The sequence below is a fragment of the Nelumbo nucifera genome, chromosome 5 (genome assembly GCF_055504915.1).
Source record: "Nelumbo nucifera cultivar China Antique chromosome 5, China Antique-T2T, whole genome shotgun sequence".
Taxonomy (NCBI): domain Eukaryota; kingdom Viridiplantae; phylum Streptophyta; class Magnoliopsida; order Proteales; family Nelumbonaceae; genus Nelumbo; species Nelumbo nucifera.
In genome coordinates, this window is record NC_142653.1 from 13,629,004 (window position 1) to 13,650,232 (window position 21,229).

Below are 21,229 nucleotides of genomic sequence, written 5' to 3' on the forward strand. Positions count from 1 at the left end.
TTGAAGCATGTGGCTGATTTAGCCCTTGCAAGACCAAAATTACTCTCCTTTGTTCTCCACTAGCCCCTGGATTTGTTAAATTGAACTTTGATGGTAGTAGTGAAGGTAACCTAGGGCCATCTGACATAGGTGGGGCCTTTAGAGATGAAGGAAAAGTCATTGCTCTATTTTTGGTCTTGTTGGTGTTGATGACTCACTTTAAGGCTGAGATCTTGGCAACAATGGAAGGTACGAAGAAGGCTAAGGAGCTGAATTATTGCGAGCTTATTGTTGAAGGGGATTCAAAACTGGTTATTGGTTAGCTACAAGAAAAAGATAGTGGTTTATAGAAGTATGCTAATGAAAAAAAGATTGTATAATCAGTTAGCACAAGACCTAGAAATTAAGCTACAATAGGTAAAGAGAAGCGCCAACTCTTTTGCAAATACTCTTGCTAAGCAAGGGGTGGGAAGGGAACAAATGTTTTGGGTTATTATTGAAAATAGTTTGATTTTCTCTACGGGAGGGTTAAGAGGTTTTACCTCTCTCCTTCTGCTTTGTATTTATTTATTTATTTATTAATGAAAGTTTTCTATTATTCATAAAAATGGCTATTGTGACCGGTTGTTGGGACTAGACCTGGTCTTTTCACAAAGAGCTTGATCTTTCTCCTTAATTATCTTAAATTTTTGGGTAAATTACAAAGACCCCTTGTACTATGGGGTTAGTGACAATTACCCTCCTAAATTTTCATTTATGACAAAGACCACCTTATACTATGGGGTCAATGACAATTATTCCCTTGAATTTTCATTTGCGACAAAGGCCTCTGTATTGTGGGGCTAGTGGCAATTACCCCCCTAAACTTTCATTTGCGACAAAAACCCCTTTGAATTTTCACTTTGCGACAAATACCCATGGTCTTTAAGTCAGATGATAGAATGTATTAAATTACCAAAATACCCACATGAGCTTTCCTTATTTTCTCTTCCTTGCCTTTTTCTCTTGTACCCTAATTGACCCACAAATACCTCCTTTTTTTTCTAAACAAAACCAGCTAAAATTTCATTTTAATGACATGAGTGTCTCTCTTCATCTATAAGAAAATAACATCTACCATTTCATTTGAATATTGAATCCGATCAGAAATCTGTAAAGATTTACTAGAGCAGCCAAGAGGGCTTCAATGCTTTATTTAGAAAAATAATCAAATCATAAACCATTCAAATAAATAAGAAAAGGCTAATTGGAGAATTAAAAAAAAATTAAACAACTGAATGGAAATCTTTTTGAAATTAGTTGACATAATTCCAACAGAAGGGGTATTTATCACAAAGTGAAAGTTCAGGGGGTCTTTGTCACAAATGAAAGTTCAGGGAATAATTGTCACTGACACCATTGTAGAGGGGGTCTTTGTTGTAAATGAAAGTTCAGGGGGGTAATTATCATTGATTCCATAGTATGGGGTCTTTGTAATTTACCCTTAATTTTTCCATGTATTTTTAATTTTCCTCTGGTGAACCGTGAACCCAATTGGTGTTGTATCCATGGTTTTTAAAAATGAACCGGTGATCGAACCGGTCAGGGGTACGGTTACCCGTTCGAACCAAATGGCTAGCCCGTTCTGACAAAAAAAAAAAAATTAAAAAAATTGGAAAATGGTCAAAACCGTTCAAATGGTTTGAACGATTAACCGTTCAGTTCAGCAGTTTACTGACCAAAATCAATGGTTTTGAGAAAAAAACCGGTTTTGGAGGAAAACGGAAACGGTCAGATGACCGGTTCCCAGTTTTTCTGGTCCGGTCCGATTTTGAAAACAGTGGTTGTATCTCCAAACCGTTGCCTCTTTTCTATTTGAATTAGATAAGAAAATAAAAACGAATGAAGATGAAAAGCTCGGTCAATTTTATGGAGATTCGAGGGATTCTATGTACATTAAAACATGGAGAATTGTAAATATGAGATACCTGGTTTAAATTAATTAAGGAACTGGTGGGCTTTCCTTTGAGAATTAGGAAACCTTGAATCAATTTTTAACGAGGCAGGAAGTCTCTTCTCTGTGTTTATATGGAACAGTCCGCCAATTAATAGATAAAAGATTTCTTTCGTGCAATTTCAGAAGTGCCAGACTTATAACCCACAAAATATTTACGGAATTTATATTAAAAAATATGTATAAAATGATTTATATTATTATGCAAATGGAACCTCTAACTTGTTTGATGCTGCAAAATAAGCAGTAGAAAAGAACCAAAGACTCATAGAGAAGGCAAAAATTTAGGTTAAAAATTGGATCGCTATGAAATATGACTGAGATGTGCCTTGCATTATCCTTAGGTAGATTTTGTCTCCATTGGTTATAATATAGTGTGTAAAGTGGATTTAGATGCATTGCTTTGAAGATTTAACGATCATTTGTCTCTATTTTATACCCTTACAGAAATAGAAATGGGTCTCCTACAACACAGAGGTACTAGCTTGAAAAAACACAGAATGAAAGCTTGAAGACAGGTACAGCCCTGTTTGGCATGTCTTTCCACTTGGGCTGTTGGCTGTTTAGAAACCCAGCAATTCACATTTTGGTCTTTTCTTTTTTGGTTGGAAAAAATCTAACCGTCAAAAGATGTCCCCCCAAAAAGCCGTGGGAAATCTGTTTTGGACTATTTTCGAAAAACTCCAAATGGAGCTTTCGCAGGAAGACACAACATAACCAAACAGTCTTCAGGCTATTAAGATCTTAATATATAAACTCACATCATCTTTTGACTGTCAGGCCTGTCAAAAGATCTTTTAAAAAAGACTTGCCAAACTACATGACATCGTACCACAAGAGCTGATCACCTCTAATTTTATAGAGGTAGAGCGAGAAAGAAGAAACAAATCATACTCAGAAATAAAAGGAAACCAATATTGTGAATGTATTGGAATTTTAGAAAATGCTAATAAAAAATAAAAAAAAGATTAAATAAGAGTATCAACCAATATTGTGAATGTATTGACCAATACCATGTATATGTAATATGTGTGGAATAGAATGGATCAAAGTTCAAAACAGCAATATGTATTGGGCCATATTGGCCGATACGTATCCTATCAGGGGCTTCTCAATACGCTTCTACAGGGGGTGTTTCGGAATCTTGACCGGCTCAGAGGGTAGAGGGACCTTAAATCAGCCCCTCTGAACCAAATTTGGAAAAAAAGCTAAAAAAAAAAAGTTATCAATACTACCCATTACGCCTCTACCGGCATTTCATACGTATCAATACTTTGAACCTTGAAATGGAGTGTCATATCATACAACTCATGCTGCCTACTACCAAACTAAAAAACTGATACACATTAGCTTGTATCAATTCTTTAAACCTTGGTTTTGTATAGTTTTGAAATTAACATTTAAAATCAGAAATTGTAAAAAAAATTGCAGCTAATTAATTTTGTTTAGGGAAATCAATTAAAACCTCTGTTGACCTCCTGGACGATATTTGAAACCTTCCCTTATCTCTCCACCCAATAAAAAAAACCCCTACCCTTGTCAAATGGCAAATTAAATGCAAAACTCCACTCCACTCTACCTCAGCTCAGACCGGATCCGATACGTTGACATTTGACAGCCCTACTTTTGTTATTGCTTCAAGGGAAGGGGAACATGAAGAATTGATTTCATGTCCAATATGTATGTAGGGCTCGGATCTGCTACCCACTACTTTTTCACATCCCTACCACGGGACGGGACATAACAGCTGCGCATTGAGAATATCTCCCTTTTTCATTCACAAGGAGATGTTCACACTACATGGCAGCCGCATAGGTAGATGTGGGAACAAGTAGCGAGTAGCAGATCCGGATGTATATGCTAAAATTAGATGTCAGGTGATTCGTTTTTTTTTTTTTTTTTTTTTTCAAAAGATGAAAATGTCAGGTGAGTCAAGGTCTTTTTTATCATTTAAAATTCTCTAGGCTTGGAGAGTTGGAGAGAGAGAGAGAGATTGACAATGGAGATCTCCAAAAGAGTGCACAGTAAAACCCAAGTTTCACTCCCTTGTAAGCATCCGCTGATTAAATATTGAGGCAGCTCGTCCATGGGAAAAGATGCTGGGTAAGACTTGGGTGCATGCTTGCTTGCTGGCTGGCAGATAAATACTATCAATGAAACAACATATTTTCTCCTATTTTTCTCTTCTCCAAGCAGAAAACACATGAGCTCTCTCTCTCAATCCCCCCTCCCGCCAAAAAATAAAAAAAAAGTTCACCTTCCTAGTGAATAAACGCTTTCTATTATACAAGCTATTCAATAAGCCTTTACATTTTTATATGAATTGTAGGGCTTGTTACTCTACCCAACCCCTTTGGAATAATCAAACATTTCTCCATTTTGCAGCAGCATAAGGGTTCTCCGGTTTGTTACTTTGGCTGATGATAAGATCAGCATTGGGGCTCGTTTTGCTATCCAAAGGCATTTTGTAGATGGGTTTCTCTCTTGAAGCAAACTTGAGTCTCAGAAGCAGGGAATTTGTCATCACTCCTAGCGAACTTAGGCCCATAAGAGCTCCGGCAATTGATGGAGTAAGGATTGTCCCAGTAACTGGCAGCAATAGTCCAGCAGCAATTGGAATTCCGACCTGTAAAACCACTCTAGCAGTTGAGAAAAAGAAAAAGATAAAAAAGAAATAAAAGAAAAGAAACCCGGCCATGGAAGGAAAACAAAGTTTAGAAATCATTTCTAACAAAACAGAAAAGAGGGACGAATAAATCTGAAAGAGGATAGAGATTATTTCTTCTGGTATCCTCTACTCAGTATACCCTCCTTGACCTGATAAAAGCCACAATATCTGTCAAAGACAACCTTACCTTGTGTCACCTGACAAACCACATGAGATCAAGGAAACGTTTGTACAAACTTCAGTCCAACTTAACAACTACAACCAGGGGGAAGAAAATAAGGGCAGCCCAATGCAGAAGGCCACTGCCAGTGCGGGGTCTAGGGAGGGAAAGATGTATGCAGACTTACCCCTGTAGATAAACAGAGAGCTGTTTCCAAGATTTGAATCTTGGTCACCCAGGTTGCAATGGAGCAACCCACCCGTTGTGCCAAGGCCCACCCTCAGGGGGAGACAGTATATTAAAAAAAAAAAAAAAACCCTCTTGCTAAATGCCCAGAAAACCCTTCCTAGTTCCTACAACCTCCACCGTTTGGACAAAGCTGAACTGGCCTGGTCTGACTTGGGTCATGCAACAGCAGTCCAAGACAAGGCATGGGTGTAGTATGTTGGCGTGGCTAACAGCTGGCCACCTATCACTTATGTTTACACTTTACACAGGATCTCTCTCTCTCTCCAACAACTAAGTCCCTTCCTTTAAGATCGTCTGGAAACTTAGAACTCCCCTCAACGCAGGCCCAGCTCAGAATTCCAAGCCTGGTTTAATTTGACATGTCCAGTCATCCCTTCTAGCCCCATTTTTTTGGGCCTATATCCTCATCTCAACCTGGATCATGTTTGAGTTTGGTCTTAGAACTAGAACAGAATAAGTTAGAAGATGAGGTCACAAAAGATATTTATTTGACTGAATCTGAATCCAATCCAATTAAGGTGGTCCAAATTCCCCAGCTTCAAATCCCAAACCTGGCTTAATTTGACATGTCCAACCATCCTTTGTCCCTAAACCTTCACCTTTTGAGCCAATATCCTCATCTCAACTTGGCTCATGCTTGAGCCTGGTCTTGGAACAAAAACAGAAGTAAGAAATAGGGCTGCAAAATGTATGTTTTGTTTGAATCTGAATCCAATCCAATTAAAATGATCCGACTTCAAATCATTTTATAACTGGATTGGATATATATCCACCATAACCTGATTCTGTTGAAGGATATAAATATATATGCTTATACATACATAAAATTAATATGCATTTGTCAGTTTAAGCTCATTTGAGTGTTGTATGTCTACTAAAGAGTTATTAGTTAAGGTTCATTACAAGTTATTTTCAAGCCATTTTATTCATGAATCATGATAATACAAATATCAGTCATTTTTAGTTGATTTTATTAACAATATATAATAGGGTCATTTACTTAAGATACCACACAGTTTCACGTATTTACTAAAACCTGTCCCCTAGTTTGCATATCACTAACACCCACTGTAGTTTGCAACTGCTTAGGTGGTGTTTGCTTCATGGTTCAGTAAAACGGTGGTATTGTTCTAGAGACATACCAATTGTTTTTGCCATACGATGCAAAGAGGCTTTTTTGTCCATGATTCAATTTTTGAACTCTGATAGATGAGTACTTATGTGTTGATGTGGACGATCTGATTAAAATTCTAATCAGATAAAAAAAATATTATTGTATATATGTGGTATAAATATAATTATGTATACATAAACATTATTTACAATTATATAAAGTTGATAATTGATGAATTTAATAATTTATATTTATACACATTTATTATACATGCATAAGTTAAAAAAATAGTTTTCTTAAAACTTTTTTTTTGATCTTTTTGTCATTTTAAACACATTAAGATGGATGCAGGTTAAATCTGAATCTGATTTGAGTCCAACATATAGTATTTTGGATCCAAAGGTTTGATAATCGGATCAGATGCAGATGTGGCTGGATCTGGTCCAATTACAGCTGTAGTCATAATGGGCGTGAGACACACCTTATAATTGCTATAACATGCTTACATCACCAAAACATGTTTTTTAGTTGGGGAAATTATAAAAAGTGGTTTTCAGAAAAGGCCATTTTATTGATTTTGGAACCATGGCATAAGAATGACAGAGAGAATACTGGTTACGTTTGTGAACTAGATGAAACATGAACACAACCCACGAACAGAACACCCCCTTAATTAATAACAAAAAGCTTCATTGAATTTCAATTAAGAAAAAATTACATACAGAGGGAGGTAAACCGTCTTAACTCCCCCACAAGCAGAGAAAAGAAAAGAAAAGAAACAGAATTAGAAGTAAGCCCAAAACAAAGAATCCCTATTCACCCCTTGCTTAGCTAGTCCATCAGCAAAGGAATTTGCAGTTCTCTTCACCCCTTAATAAACCTTTTAGTAGGAACCATGTATATTCAAATCTGGGAATGGTCAAGTAGACTCTTAAAACAAGTGAAAAATAATGAAAGGAGGATCTAGTTTTTTTTTATTCTAAAAATACCCCTAGCATTTTCATATCAACCTTTTAGAGTTGTAAATCCCACCTGCAATAATCTGAAATAAAAGAAAAGAAAAACAGGAGAGAAGAAGAAGATTGAAGGAGATGGAAGAGAGAAAAGTGATGGAGGAAGAAGATGGAAGAAAGGGAAGTAGAAGAGAGAGTAGTTCGATCCCCTCTTCAGCCCCCAACAATATCTTTTATTCTTTGATTGTAATAATGAGGACAATTACATGGTTACCCTATTTAACTTGAGAAAAATAAAGAAACTAAGGCTTATTCGGCCCATCATCTCTACAGAAACAAAATCCTCCCCCTACATTATAACTTGGTCTGGAGAAGGTGTGGAGTGCATGTGCTATGAGAATTACTAGGGGTATTTTTGAAATAAAAAACTCGGCCCTATGCCTTTTCACATTTTCCACTCATTTTAAGAGGCTACATGAACATTCCCAAATGAAAACAGTTCCTGACAGAAGGACAATCAAGTAAAGTGGGTTGCAAACCATAGGGGGTATCAGTAATACACAAACTAGAAGGTAGGCTTTAGTAAATATGTGAAACTATAGGGTGTATCTAACTAAATGAACCTATACAATGTTCTGGTCATTTTACTTTTATTTATTAATGGTATTCAGTATTCAAATCCAATTCAAGTCTGATCTAAATCTAATGGAAAAGATTATATTTGAAACTGAACATTAATAAATCAAATTTGGTTCTAGGTATTTCCAGTTTGATCTGATACCTTTGCAGTTCTATCATCGTGAAATATCCCATGAATATGCTCTACAATGATTTCTGTTACTCCATTAGGTTGTTTGACCGGTATCTAAGGTTAGTGTTTTTTTGTGTTAATAAATAATAGTTTTCACTTTCCTTTTAAAGTTAGTAAAAAAACTGAAGTTTTTGAATGAAATTTGATTTTCTGCAACTCTTGGATATACCCCTATAAAAATTTGATTTGATCTGTTTGCAACCCTACCCTACATGAATACTATCAATCTCATCACTACTTTGTTCCTAGTGGCTGGCTAGTAGTGATGTTGCATATCATATAGTGCAAATCCCCAGATCCCACATACACATGCGCTGATGTGGATTGTAAATTTGCTTCCTATTCCCAATGAGGGCACACACCTTAGATGTGGAGGCAAGGCTCATACTGTGGGCATGCCTCGCCTGCCTAGTTTCTATATTATGTGTTTGAGTTGGCTGTTAAGGAGTAATTTGGTCTTTTTCATCTTATATTAAGAGTGTGGTGTAATGTCTTTTATGTTTTGTTTTAAGTGTTATGTCCCATACTTAATTAGGGGCATAATTGTCTTTGTAACTTTAATTAGAAACCTTTAAACAATATCTGGTCAACTAGAGAGTAAGACTTTCTCTCTAGTTCGAACCAGAATTTCTCTCCTATCTCTTCTTCTCTTCTCTCTTTCTTCTCTGTTCTATTTCTCTATTGTTCTAGGATTGAAACCAATACAGATTAGATCTGTAACATGGTATTGGAGCTGCTGTAATTGATTCAGAGGTCAACCCAGAATTCTGGATCGCCTTTACCCTAGTTCTCTGCAGAGATCTCATCAATCACTTGGAGATTCACAGAAGGGCTGAAAAGGAGTGATAGTTTTCTTCTTTTGGAGGTTTTCATGCCTCCAGTTGGTGGTGCAGTGAGTGTTTCAGGTAGTTGGTAGAAACCCTCTAATTGATGGATCGAAGAAGGCTATTTCAGGTGGTGTAGTGGACAGATTAGTGCAGGGCTGATTTGTGTGGTTGAAATAGGTGGGTTGCATGGGTGTTTACAGTGTGAAAGAGGCAAGCAGAAGTAAGCATGCTTTTTGATATGTCTACCTTTGCTTGGCGACATAGAAGAGGAAGAATGATGTGGAGGTGTTCTGTGTGCAAGAGCAGCTCTAATATGGCCAGTGTGAGAAGAAAGGAACACAAGGATTTTCCAAAAGGAAAGAAGCCTACAAGAACTGAAGGAGTGTGTCTTGTATAGAGCCATCTTGTGACTGAAACCTATGGATCTTTTTCATCAATTTTCCTTTGATGATCTTTGGAGGAGTTGGGCAACAGTGGCAAGCTCCTCCTCCTTCAAGAAGAGGTTGTGTTTGAGTTGGGCACTCCCCCCCATGAAGGCTTTATGAAATTAAATTTTGATGGTAGTAGCCAAGGCAATCCAGATCTCTCTGGGATGGAAGGGGTTATAAGGAATGGAAGAGGAAATGTAGTTATATTATACTCAGGCCCCTTAGGAGTGGGGGACTCCACTAGGGCAGAATTATTAGCTGCCCTTCAAGGGGTGCAGTTTGTAGTACAGCTAGGAGTGGAACATCTAATAATAGAAGGAGATTCCAAGGTGGCTACAGAAACTAGAGTCAGTGGTGTGGTGTGGTGTTTTACGAATGAAATTAAAAAATTCAAGTGGCTAACAAGAAGTTTGTGTATTAGAATTTGTTGGGTGGGGAGATCACCAAATGCTTTGGCTGATAGCTTAGCCAAACAAGGGGCAAATAGGGAATAATTGTATTGGGCATCTCTGTAGTAAGCTTTTGTTTTTGATGTCTTGAAGAGGTCGCAGCTCGTGCCTCTCCATGGGACATTTGTACTTGTTCTATACACTTTCTAATAAAATCTTTCTTCATTTATAAAAAAAAGAGCTATTGGTTAGTTGCAGACCTAATGGTATATGTTTGGGGTGTATCCGGGTGGTTTTGTGGTGCTGAAAGTGTAGGACAGCAGTGAATGTTATTGCTGAAAACTGTGACAACAGATGTTTTCAGCAATACTTAGCCATTAGTGGTGCAGTTTGGTGGCTAGCAAGTGAAAAGTAAAAAGTGAAGCATGTGAAGAAGAAAAACCCTCAGTTGATTTTCAGGGGTAGAGTGAGTGGGAACAAGAAGATGCACAAATTATGACATGGTTGTGGATAGAGGTGTCAATGGACCAGTTTTGGATTCCCGTCCAAACCAAAACCAATTTGGACGGATTGGATGGACCAACAAGGCATATTGAATTGGACCAGTCCAGACTTAATGGTCCAAAGTATTTACTGGATGGGATTGGACCTGGTCCATCTGTAAGGTTTATATTGGATTGGGTTGATTTGAGCCAATATCTGGTCCATTGATAGAAGAAAAGAATATAGGTGTCAATGGACCAGTTTTGGGTTGGAACCAATCTAAATTAAATGGTCAAAAACATTCATTGGATTAGATTGAACCTGGTCCATTTGTAATGGACTCATATTGGACTGGATCGGATTGGACCAAATCCAGTCCAATTGACACCCCTAGTTGTGGAATAGCATGGAACCCAAGATTCAGGGTGTGGTCCCATGTTCAATCGTGGTGGTGAGTGCATTGGAGGTCAAAAGATTCAAGGGAAGCTCGTGGTAGAGGATGTGGTAATGGTCTGGGGAAGTGTACGTACTGTGGAATTGAGGGACACATTGTCAACTTTTGTTATGATCTACATGGGCCACCCTCAACTTGGGCTAATCATGCAATGGCTAGTGGTGGTGGTACAAGAGATGAAATTCAGCAAATTGTTCAAACACCTACATCTATAGATGCCTTTGGGAAAGAAATGATGAGTGTTCCACGTGATAAGTATGAGCGGTTACTCCAGGCTACCTCATAGTAGAATATAGCTACCCTTGCCCACTTAGGCATATGGGTTGTTTGGCATTCAAACCCTCTCATTGGATTATTGACTCTGAAACTTCCGATCATATGACTAGGACTCCAGGTATGTTTTCTTCTCTTTCTCAGTCCTCTACACCTCAAACATCCAAACCCTCTTGTTCCATTTGTGACCAAGCCCTCGCCTCTAATGCAGCTTGTTGAATGACCACCAATCAGGCAAGTGTTTATGCATCACCATGTACCAACTCCTCCAATTTCTTCTCCGTCGACAAATCCAGTAGTTGTTTCTACACCAGCTTCACTCCCTCTCTCTGGCATTGACCTTCCCATTGCCTTGTGAACAGGTAGATGCAATTACACTCTTCATCCCATTTCTAATTATGTTTTTGTCTCTCACCTTTTTGCCTCCCATCGATAGTTTGTTTCTCTGCTATGTTCTGTTTTTGTTCCTAAGAATGACTAGGAAGCTCTTATCTCTCCAAGGTGGTGCCAAGCAATGGAAGAACTCTCAGCTCTAGCTCATAATCACACGTGTGATCTCACTAATTTTCCTCCTGGCAAGCATGTTGTGTTGTAAGTGGGTATACATTGTCAAGTACTTACCAAATGGTAGTGTAGAGTGGTTGAAGGCTTGGTTGGTTGCAGAAGGTTACTCATAGTTATATGGCATTAACTATACAAAGACCTTTCCTGTTGCTAAGATTGGCTCTATCTGTGTTTTGATATCCCTAGCTGCTATGTATGATTGGCCTTTGTTTCAGCTCGACATCAAGAATGCTTTTTTACATGGTAACATTCTTGAGGAGGTCTATATGGAGCAACCACCAGGGTTTATTGCTCAAGGGGAGGATGTTAAGGTTTGCAGGCTCAAGAAGGCCATTTATGGACTTAAACAATCTTCACGTGCATGGTTTGGTAGATTCAGTAAAGTGGTGAAAGAATTCGACATGAGACAGTGTTAGGTTGATTATTTAGTATAGAGTTATGATTCAAGTGCTGGGAAGATTTTGTTGGTGGTATATGTAGATGACATTGTTATTACTGGCAGTGATAGGTTGGGGATTGATGGACTGGAGACCTTTCTGCATGATCACTTCCAAACAAAAGATTTTGGTAAACTAAAATTTTTCTTAGGGATAGAGGTAGCAAGGTCTAAGCATGGTATTAATCTATGTCAAAGAAAGTATGTTCTTGACTTGTTAGAGGAGATAGGATTGTTGGGTGCCAAACCAACTAAGACACCCATGGAGCCAAATGTCAAGTTGAGTAGTGATGCAGGTGAGGAGTTTGAAGATCCAAGAAGATACCAGGGGTTGGTGGATAAGTTAAATTATCTGACCATAACTCGACTAGACATATAATTTGCATTTAGTGTGGTGAGTCAGTTTATGCAGAATCCTCGGGTTCCACATTATGATGCAATTCTAAGGATTGTATGATACTTGAAGGGAGCTCCAGGTCGTGGTTTGTTATATAATAGTGGATGAAGTATTGAGATAGAGGGCTACACAGATGCTGATTGAATTGGTTCAATATCTGATAGGAGGTCCACTATACTGTACTATACCTTTCTTGGGGGCAATTTGGTGACATGGAGAGCAAGAAGCAGACTGTGGTGGTAAGTAGTGCTGAAGCTGAATATAGAGCCATGACACACACTACATGTGAACTAGTATGGTTGAAGAATCTCTTACAAGAGATGGGGTACTCAATTGATAGCCTTATGAAGCTGTATTGTGACAACCAAGCTGCAATCCACATTTCTCCTAATCCAGTTCTCCACGAGAGAACAAAACATATAGAACTTGATTGTCACTTTATGAGAGAGAAGGTGCTCAATGGAGTAATAAGTACTACATATGTAAGCATAGGAAGTCAATGGGCAGACCTATTCACCAAAGGGTTGAGTTAGGGAAGAGTGGATTACATATGTAACAAATTGGGACTATATGACATACTCATCAGCTTGAGGGGGAGTGTTAGAGTCAACTATTAAGGGGTAGTTTGGTCTTTTTATCTTATATTAAGAGTGTGGATGTCTTTTATGTTTTGTTTTAATTAGGGGGCATAAGTGTCTTTGTAAATTTAATTAGAAACCTTTAAATAGTATCTGGCTGACTGAGTAAGACTTCCTCTCTAGTTCAAACCAGAATTTCTCTCCTATCTCTTCTCTCTTTCTTCTCCGTTCTATTTCTTTATTGTTCTAGGACTGAAACCAGTACATATTAGATCTGTAACAAAATGTTTTGATGAATTCATCTTGAATTTGGTGTAGAGTTTAAATAGTTTAGCCTATATCAAACACAAATGCCCAAAGCCACAACCTTTGTGTTAATAAAGGATACTCTAACCAGCTGAGCAAATAAGCTTTTTGAAATATTTTATTTCTTTCAGAACTTAGGATTTCATGGTTAAGTTTTTCCCCTTTCTATTTCTTTCTCAAAAGTGGGACCACGCTTTGTTCAGGTGCACACATTGCCTTGTTCCTTCCCTTTTTTATACATATCAATAAGGATTCTTGTTTACAATAAAAAGAGGTTGGCCACTTAAGAAGTTCACAATGAATTTCTTTTTTCCTTAAAATTTAAGGGGCATTCATTTATAGATATTTCAAAGTACAGCACAAATTTGTTAACAGGAGTAGAACTTACAATATTATAAGCAAATGCCCACCAAAGATTTTGCTTCACAGTCCTCATTGTCATTTTACTCAATTCCATTGCTTCAAGCAACTGCATGGAGGTGTTCACATGTCAGTTTCCATTTACATATCACATTCTCCAACATTTTAAAGCAATGATTCTTTATATGATAAAAAGAAGCAAAAGTTAAAAAACTATTCCAACTCCAACTTACTATGTTAGACAACAGATATCCATTTTGCACTTCTCAATTCATTTCTAGATAATGCAAGGGTGAACCAACATATATTGTTCAGAATTTTATCTCTCAAAAAAAGGACCAAGATACACTTCGGAAATAAAACAGAAAATAAGGCAGTATTTGGTAATGTTCCTTGAAATACTTCTTTTTTCTACCTCCAGTTCTTGAAAAGCAGAAAATAGTTGTCTTTCTATATACTGGGAACAGAAAAGCAGCAAGAATATTATTCTGGAAAGTCGCAAAATGTTTCCTGAATGTGTTGCACAAGAAATAAGGTAACCTCAAAAAGAATCCTAAATGGCAATCTCTTGTGCTTCTTTCTTCAAATCCCTTTGTTGCTCAAATCCTCAGCTGGCCTTTCCTTTTAAGGTAATCTCTCTGTATTTCCCCCAACTGGTGCATCCTTTGTAGATCTCAGAGTGAAGACTGTTATCATTTACTAATTTCTTGTTCTTTTACTGCAGAGTTATGGAATTGGCTCCTCTCTTTGTTTGGGAGCAGGTGGAACTTGCCAGCAGATTTAAGTCTGCCTTTTGATTCCTCTACCTTTGTTTGGCAGCAGAAAGAGGTAAAATTATGTGGAGGTGTGCAAGAGCTGCATTGATCTGGACAAATTGGGAAGAGAGGAATGCTAGAACTTTCTAGGAGAAGGTAAGAAACCATCAAAAGATTAAGGACTGTGTCTTGTATAGGGTGATTCATTGGCTTAAATCTTTAGACTTGTTCCACCAGTTCTCCTTTAATGATATTTGGAGGAATTGGGCAGCAGTGGCAAGTTGTTCCTCTTCCAAGACTGAAGTAAGAACAAACTGGTCATCACCTCCTGCAAGGTTCTTGAAGTTGAATTTTAATGGAAGCAGTCAAAGAAACCCAGGGCCCTCTAGGCTGGGAGGGGTATTGAGGAATGGAGTTGGAAATGTGATACTTATTGTCTCAGGTCCTCTAGGTGTGGGAGACTCTACTAGAGCAGAATTGTTTGCTGCCCTGCAAGGTGTACAGTTTGCAGCTCAATTAGGGGTGGAACAGCTAATAGTTGAAGGTGACTCCAAGGTCATAATAAGCTGGTTGCAGAACCCAGAGTCAGCAGTTTGGTGTTTCAGGAATGAAATTAAGAAGTTTAAGATGCTATGTCCCTAAGAATACACTGGGTGGGGAGACCAGCAAATGCTATGGCGGATTGTCTAGCCAAGCAAGGGGAAACTATGGAACTTTTGCATTGGGCACAACTGTAACTTGTAGTTTCTGTTTTCTTCTTTAGTGGAGAGTTCACAGCTTGTGCCTCTCCAAGGGCTACTTGTATGTGCTAATATTTCTAATTTAATAAAAGGATTTAATTATTTATCAAAAAAAATCCTAAATGGCAATCTGAAGATCTAGAATGTCAAAAGAGATACATGCAGATACCTGTGAAAGCTTGTTGCCCAAGAGAACAACATTTGACACATCACTAGCAGCTCCAACACCGCTGCCCATAGCTACTCCTATGTCTGATGAAGCCAATGCAGCAGCATCATTAATTCCATCACCAACCATAGCTACAATTTTCCGATTCTTCTGAAGTTCAGAAATGAATTTCTTCTTTTCATCAGGTTTGACTCCTGACAGCACCTGCCATCCACATCCTTTTATTTCACTTATAGTAGTAAATCTCCCAAAGTGTTTTACATATAATTTAAGTCAATAAAGGTTTAAATCTTCTGATTATAAAGTCTATGATCATAATCCAAACCTTGGACCAAACAACAACTGGAGTCTCCCAAGAGATTCTTCTTAATCAGAAACAACCCTGTGAAGATCACATGGGGCACTGGAGATCTTTCTGGTTGTTCTCATCCAGGTCTTTTGCATTCCATGCCTTAATGCCACTTGGTTTTTCTTCTCTAATACTTGTATGTGATGCTGGTTTATTTATTTATTTATTTTTGATAAATAATGCTGGTTTATTTATTAATTTCATTGTTATTCCCCAACTAAGAATTTCAGAAAGTAAAAGGGAAAAAAAGACAAGACAAAAGGTATATAAAAAAATAACCTAATATAACACCTTGATTGCAAAGGGCTAAAGTGCATTTTGTACAAAAACTGCACCCTTTAAACAGGTTGAACTTTCTTCAGTATTGTCCATGAAAACAATAATTAAATCCTGACAACTTTCCAAATGGAAATCTCAAGCTTAAGGATTCACACCCCTAATATTTATACAAGGTACCTTAAGCTAAGTTCCAGTAAAGTGAATTTCCCTGAAAGCATCTTCTAGTCATTTGAGTCCCTTCTCTTTAATATTAAGTCATTTCCATAAAAGACTGAACTAACTTTTGCACAATGCAAGTCTCAAAACCATGTGAATCATTCACGGATCAGTGAAAATGTAGATCAATTTCTATAAAGCTGTTCCTGTATCATTAAAGATTGATTTTCAAGAAACAAGTGAGCAATGAATAAATAGAAATTGCCTCTCTGCATTGTATTTATCTTAATAAAAAACAGATCAGAAATTTTTCTGAACAGAAACCTCCCGTCTCCTTACACCCTCTCTTTAGCCACGGTCACTAAGTTAAGGCTTCAAAGGATCCACCCAACAGCATTCTATTGGAGTAATCCCGCTGATATACCATGGCCGGGGGGGGGGGGGGGACTGAGCCCTGGAAAGAGATGTACACCCTTTCCAATGTACATCAGCATAGAATTAAATTTTGAAGCCTAAAATCCTAGGTGTGTAATTCAATTATAAGCATTTGTATTTAGTTTTGAAGAAATTTCTAACTGTTGAGAATGTGCATTTGTCTTAGGGGTATTGTTATCTTTTCTTATTATTTGTATTTTGGGCGCCCTTATTGGGACATGACTAATTTTTTGACTTAATATATAATGAAATATTCAGGGTGTGAACAGTGGACACCCTATTCTCTCCAGTAACTCTTCTTCTTTCTCTTCCTACACTCGACAACTTGGTATCAGAGCAGGAAGAAGTCTTGGATTAGGTTTCTCTGCCAACTCGCGAACTCAAGAAGACCTGCTGACATCAGACTGCTGCCGGATGACGTCAGCAGTCCGTAAAGGTACCGGTGGCAACCCTTGAATCTGATATACTCTGGTGCCCCCTAATTTTAGGGTTATTTTGGTATGGTTCTTATCGTCATCTGATGTGTCTATGATTTTTCCCGGATTTTATAATCAGAAAATACAGAAAAATACTGGTTCGATGTTTGGATTTTTTCTTCCTTGTCTAAGTTCAATGCATGCTTGAAACTTGTTGGTTTTGGTTTATTTGGCATCACTAAAGGTATGGGAAGTGGTTCCACTTTTTTATGACCTCTAATCTTTCTTTGGGAGGTCTTCTTTCCCTCATATATTGCCGCCAGTTCAGTTTTGGGCCAACCATTGGATTCCAACCAAGTGTTTCCCATCTTTTGTGGGTCTTATGTGTGTCGGTTGGTTGGAGTGCTGTAGAACTGTTAAAAGGCCTACCCAACTCAAATGGATGTGCCTAAGGAGTTACAGACTGTTTCCAGAGTGCTTCCGGGTAATGTCGATGTCTCTAGTGGTATAATAACCACTACACAACTTGATGGAATCAACTTCCTAGAGTGGTCTCAATCAGCCAAGCTTACTATCGGAGGTAGGGGTAAGTTGGGATTTATTACTGGTAGAAAGGAGAAGCCAAAAGCTGATGACCCTAAACTTGCTAGATGGGAAAAAGACAATTCCTTGGTTATGTCATGGCTGGTGTGTTCAATGCAGCCACATATTGCCTGCAATTATATGTTTCTCTCCACTGCCAAGGATATTTGGGATCGTGTTACAACCACATACTCTTAAGCAAAAAATATAGCTCGAGTCTACCAACTCCGAAGAGAAGCTTGTAATATGTGTCAGGGGGAGAGGGTTGTATCCATGTACTTCTCTTCTTTGCAGTCTCTATGGGAAGAAATGGACCATTTGGAGAACTTGGAATGGAAGAACCTTGAGGATGGTGAACAATATCAGAAGTATGTTGAGAAGAACCGAGTGTCTGACTTCTTGGCTGGATTGAATGGTGAGTATGATTTTACTTGATGGCATATTTTGAGTGCAGATCCCTAGTGATTTATCATTTTGCCTACATGTCTTCAAGGTCCAAGCCGTGTACAAACAGACGGTGTACTAATGAAAAGCATGATGACGTGGTATGTGATTACTGCAAGAAGGACAGGTGTTGGAAATTGAATCCACATTTGAAGCCTGACAAGTTTAAAACTACAAAGAAGGGTAATGCTCATCTTGCTACTGTTGAAGCTGATTGCCCTCCTAATGTATAGGCTCCCACACATGATTCCTCTGGTGTGATGGAGAAGCTTAGGATTCTGTTGACTCAGCTTGAGAAGTCTGGGCCCTCTACCTCAACTAGTTCTAGCAATCCTTCCAGTGCTTTTGCAAAAACAAGTACTGCACTTACTTGTCAATCTTCTCCTACTAGCTCCTAGATTGTGGACTCTGGAACTAGTGCACATATGACTGGTATACCTTCCCACTTCACCTCTCATAAGTTGGTTCCAGGGGAAGGAAAAATCACTGTAGCTGATGAATCTCAGACCCCTATCTCTGGTTTGGGGGAGGTTAAGCTTACTCGTTATTTTTCCTTGAGCTCTATCCTTTATGTTCCCCAATTGTACAAGAATCTTTTATCCGTTAGCACTCTTACCAAACCCCATAACTGTTTAGTGACTTTTTTCCTTTTTCATTGTGTTTTTTAGGACCTGAGAACGGGGAGGACGATTGGAACTAGACATGAAGCTGCTAGAGTTTACCTTTTTGATCAAACCTCTGAGCAAGGATTACTGTGCCAGACTGAGTCATGTCAATATGAAAATTTGAGTCTTTTGAAGTTGTGTCATTGTCGCCTCGGTCATGTGTCTTTTAAGTCCATTAAATTTTTGTTTCCAAACTTATGTCAGTTTGGGTCTAGTTTGGGTATGGAATGTGAAGTTTGCCACCTCTCAAAACAATGTAGAACTATATATCCTGCAAGTAATAGAAGGAGTGATGTTGCTTTCAACTTGATACACACTGATGTTTGGGGCCCGTACTCTACTCCATGTATGGGCGGCTATAAATATTTTATATTGTTCCTTGATGATTACTCTAGATATACTTGGCTTTACCTGATGAAGAGTAGAGATGAGGTCTTCTCCAATGTTTAGAACTTCTTCAAGATGGTGGAAACATAATTTGAAAGGCACATCAAGATAATAAGGTCTGGCAATGCTAAGGAGTATTTTGAAAAGCATCTGCGGTTATTCCTTGAAGGAAAGAGATCAATTAATCAAAGTTCATGTTCTCACCAGTGTTTTAAAAGCGCAAGGCGCAAGGCGCAAAATACAAAAAAAATCCTAAAAACTAAAAAAAGTGCCAAAAAATTCAAAAAATATTAAACATAATATTAATAAAAAAATATAAACTTAAATTTTAAAATAAATGTTTTAGAAAACCTATTATCTAAAATTAAAATACATAAACATAAGATGTAAAGCATATTCAAATGAGAACTTAAAAATAAAATCAAACATATAAAACATTTTCAAGCATGTAAAACCTCTAATCTCTTTTTTCACTCAATTGCATTACTTCAAGTAGCTAATGTAATGTAAACATATTACATTCTTGATTCTACGAGCCGCCCCTATGCCACACCCCTCGAGGAAAGCCCAAACAAGTCCATGTTAGGTCTTAAATTCTTAGTTTTCACACAAAAAATAATGATTTTATAGTTTTAATTGCTTTTTAAGAAAACATTTTATTAGGATGAACGAATGAGCAACATTACCAAATTGGGGGTTCTCGGAGAAAAAAAGCGTCAAATTTTCAAAAGGCGCACGCCTGGGCTGAGGCGCATGCTTAGGTGCACCAAGCGTGCGCCTTTTGAAAGGGCTGCGCTTAGGACCTAGGTGAGGCACATACCCTGAAATGCGCCTCACCTGTGCGCCTTTTAAATCATTGGTTCTCATACTCCGCAACAGAATGGTGTAGCAAAAAAGAAAAAAAAGCAGACATGTTGAGGTGGCAAGAGGCCTTCTCTTCCAGATGAATGTACCAACTCGATTATGGGGAGATGCAGTTGAAGCAACAGTGTATCACTTCCTTTACATTCCCTTTCTCTTCAATCACCTAATCAACTTTTGTTTCCTAAGGATCCTATTTTTAGTCTGCCTCTCAGAGTGCTTGGTTGTAGTTGCTTTGCTCATGACATGAGTCCTTGTCTGAAACTTGACCCTAAATCTATCAAATGCATATTTTTGGGCTACTCTCCAGTCCAAAAGGGGTACAAGTGCTTTGATCCCCATACTAGTCGAAGGTATGTATCTAAGGATGTTACATCCCTTGAGTCTACTCCATATTTTTAGTCCACTCGTCCTTCTCTTTAGGGGGAGAGTGTTTGTGAAGATCAAACTCCTTTTTGATTTCCTATTCCTACCTCTATGGACATTCCTAGTTCGTCTTCCCCTTGTAGTAACAGTGTTCCTGCTCCACCTCCCCTATCCTCTCCAGGGATCCTAGCAACAGTGGTTTATAAGGCGTAGAAGGAAGGATACTCCTAAGGCTGAATGTCCACAACAATCTAATCACCCGGTTCCAGGTAACTTTGAAAGCAACCCTGAACTTCCTTCTCCTATTGTTATTGAGCCTAATGTCTCACAATCTGACCTTGACCTTCCCATTGCAATTAGAAAAGGAAAAAGGAAATGCACTGCCTATCCCATCGCTAACTATGTTTCTTATGATGCTCTTTCACCTTCCTATCATGCTTATGTTACTGCTATCTCCTCTGTTTCTACTCCTCGTAATGTTTCATATGCAGTGCAATCACCTCAATGGAAGGATGCTATGAACCAAGAGATAAAGGTTCTCTTAAAAAAACCACACCTGGGAGCTTGTTCCTCTTCTTGAAGGCAAAGTCCAAGTAGGCTGCAAGTGGGTGTATACCATTAAACATCGAGCTGATGGATCAATTGAAAGATACAAAGCTAGGTTGGTGGCAAAAGGATACACCCAAACATATGGGATTGACTATCAAGAGACCTTCACTCCTGTAGCCAAAATGAACTCTATTCGAGTTATTATGTCTCTCGCTACTCATTATTCATGGCCTCTATATCAGATGGATGTGAAAAATGACTTCCTAAATGGAGATCTGCAAGAGGAGGTATACATGGATTTACAACCAGGGGTAGTCTTACCTAACAGTGAGGGGAAGGTTTGTCGTTTAAGAAAATCTCTTTATGGGCTTAAACAGTCCCCTAGAGCTTGGTTTGATAGATTCAGGAAGGCTATTCTCAGAATTGGATTTACACAACCACAAGCGGACCATACTTTGTTTATAAGAAGGGTTAATGTCCTACTCACTTTGTTGATAGTGTATGTGGATGATATTGTTGTCACTAGAGATGATCACTCTGGGATAAACCAACTAAAGTCATTCCTTGCTTCTGAATTTGAAATCAAAGATCTTGGGAATTTTAGATACTTAATTGGAATCGAAGTGGCAAGGTCAAAGGGAGGGGATATTCATT

The 21,229-nt window shown here is 38.2% G+C and overlaps 1 protein-coding gene across 3 annotated transcripts in view; it reads right to left on the reverse strand.

Annotated features, from left to right (window-relative positions):
* Nucleotides 1-3,899: 3,899 nt before the first annotated feature.
* Nucleotides 3,900-21,229, reverse strand: part of PAA1 (P-type ATP-ase 1) — a 110,301-nt gene continuing 92,971 nt past the window's right edge. The window contains exons 15-17 of one of the 3 annotated variants that reach the window (XM_010269675.3): nucleotides 15,087-15,290; nucleotides 13,451-13,531; nucleotides 3,900-4,598 (exon numbers count right to left, since the gene is read on the reverse strand). In XM_010269675.3, the coding sequence (XP_010267977.2) occupies nucleotides 4,335-4,598; nucleotides 13,451-13,531; nucleotides 15,087-15,290 (549 nt within the window). In that variant the 3' untranslated portion in view covers nucleotides 3,900-4,334. Of the gene's footprint in view, nucleotides 4,599-13,450; nucleotides 13,532-15,086; nucleotides 15,305-21,229 lie in introns of those variants that run through there. The other 2 variants (XM_019199031.2, XM_088887923.1) reach the window with 2 other exon arrangements.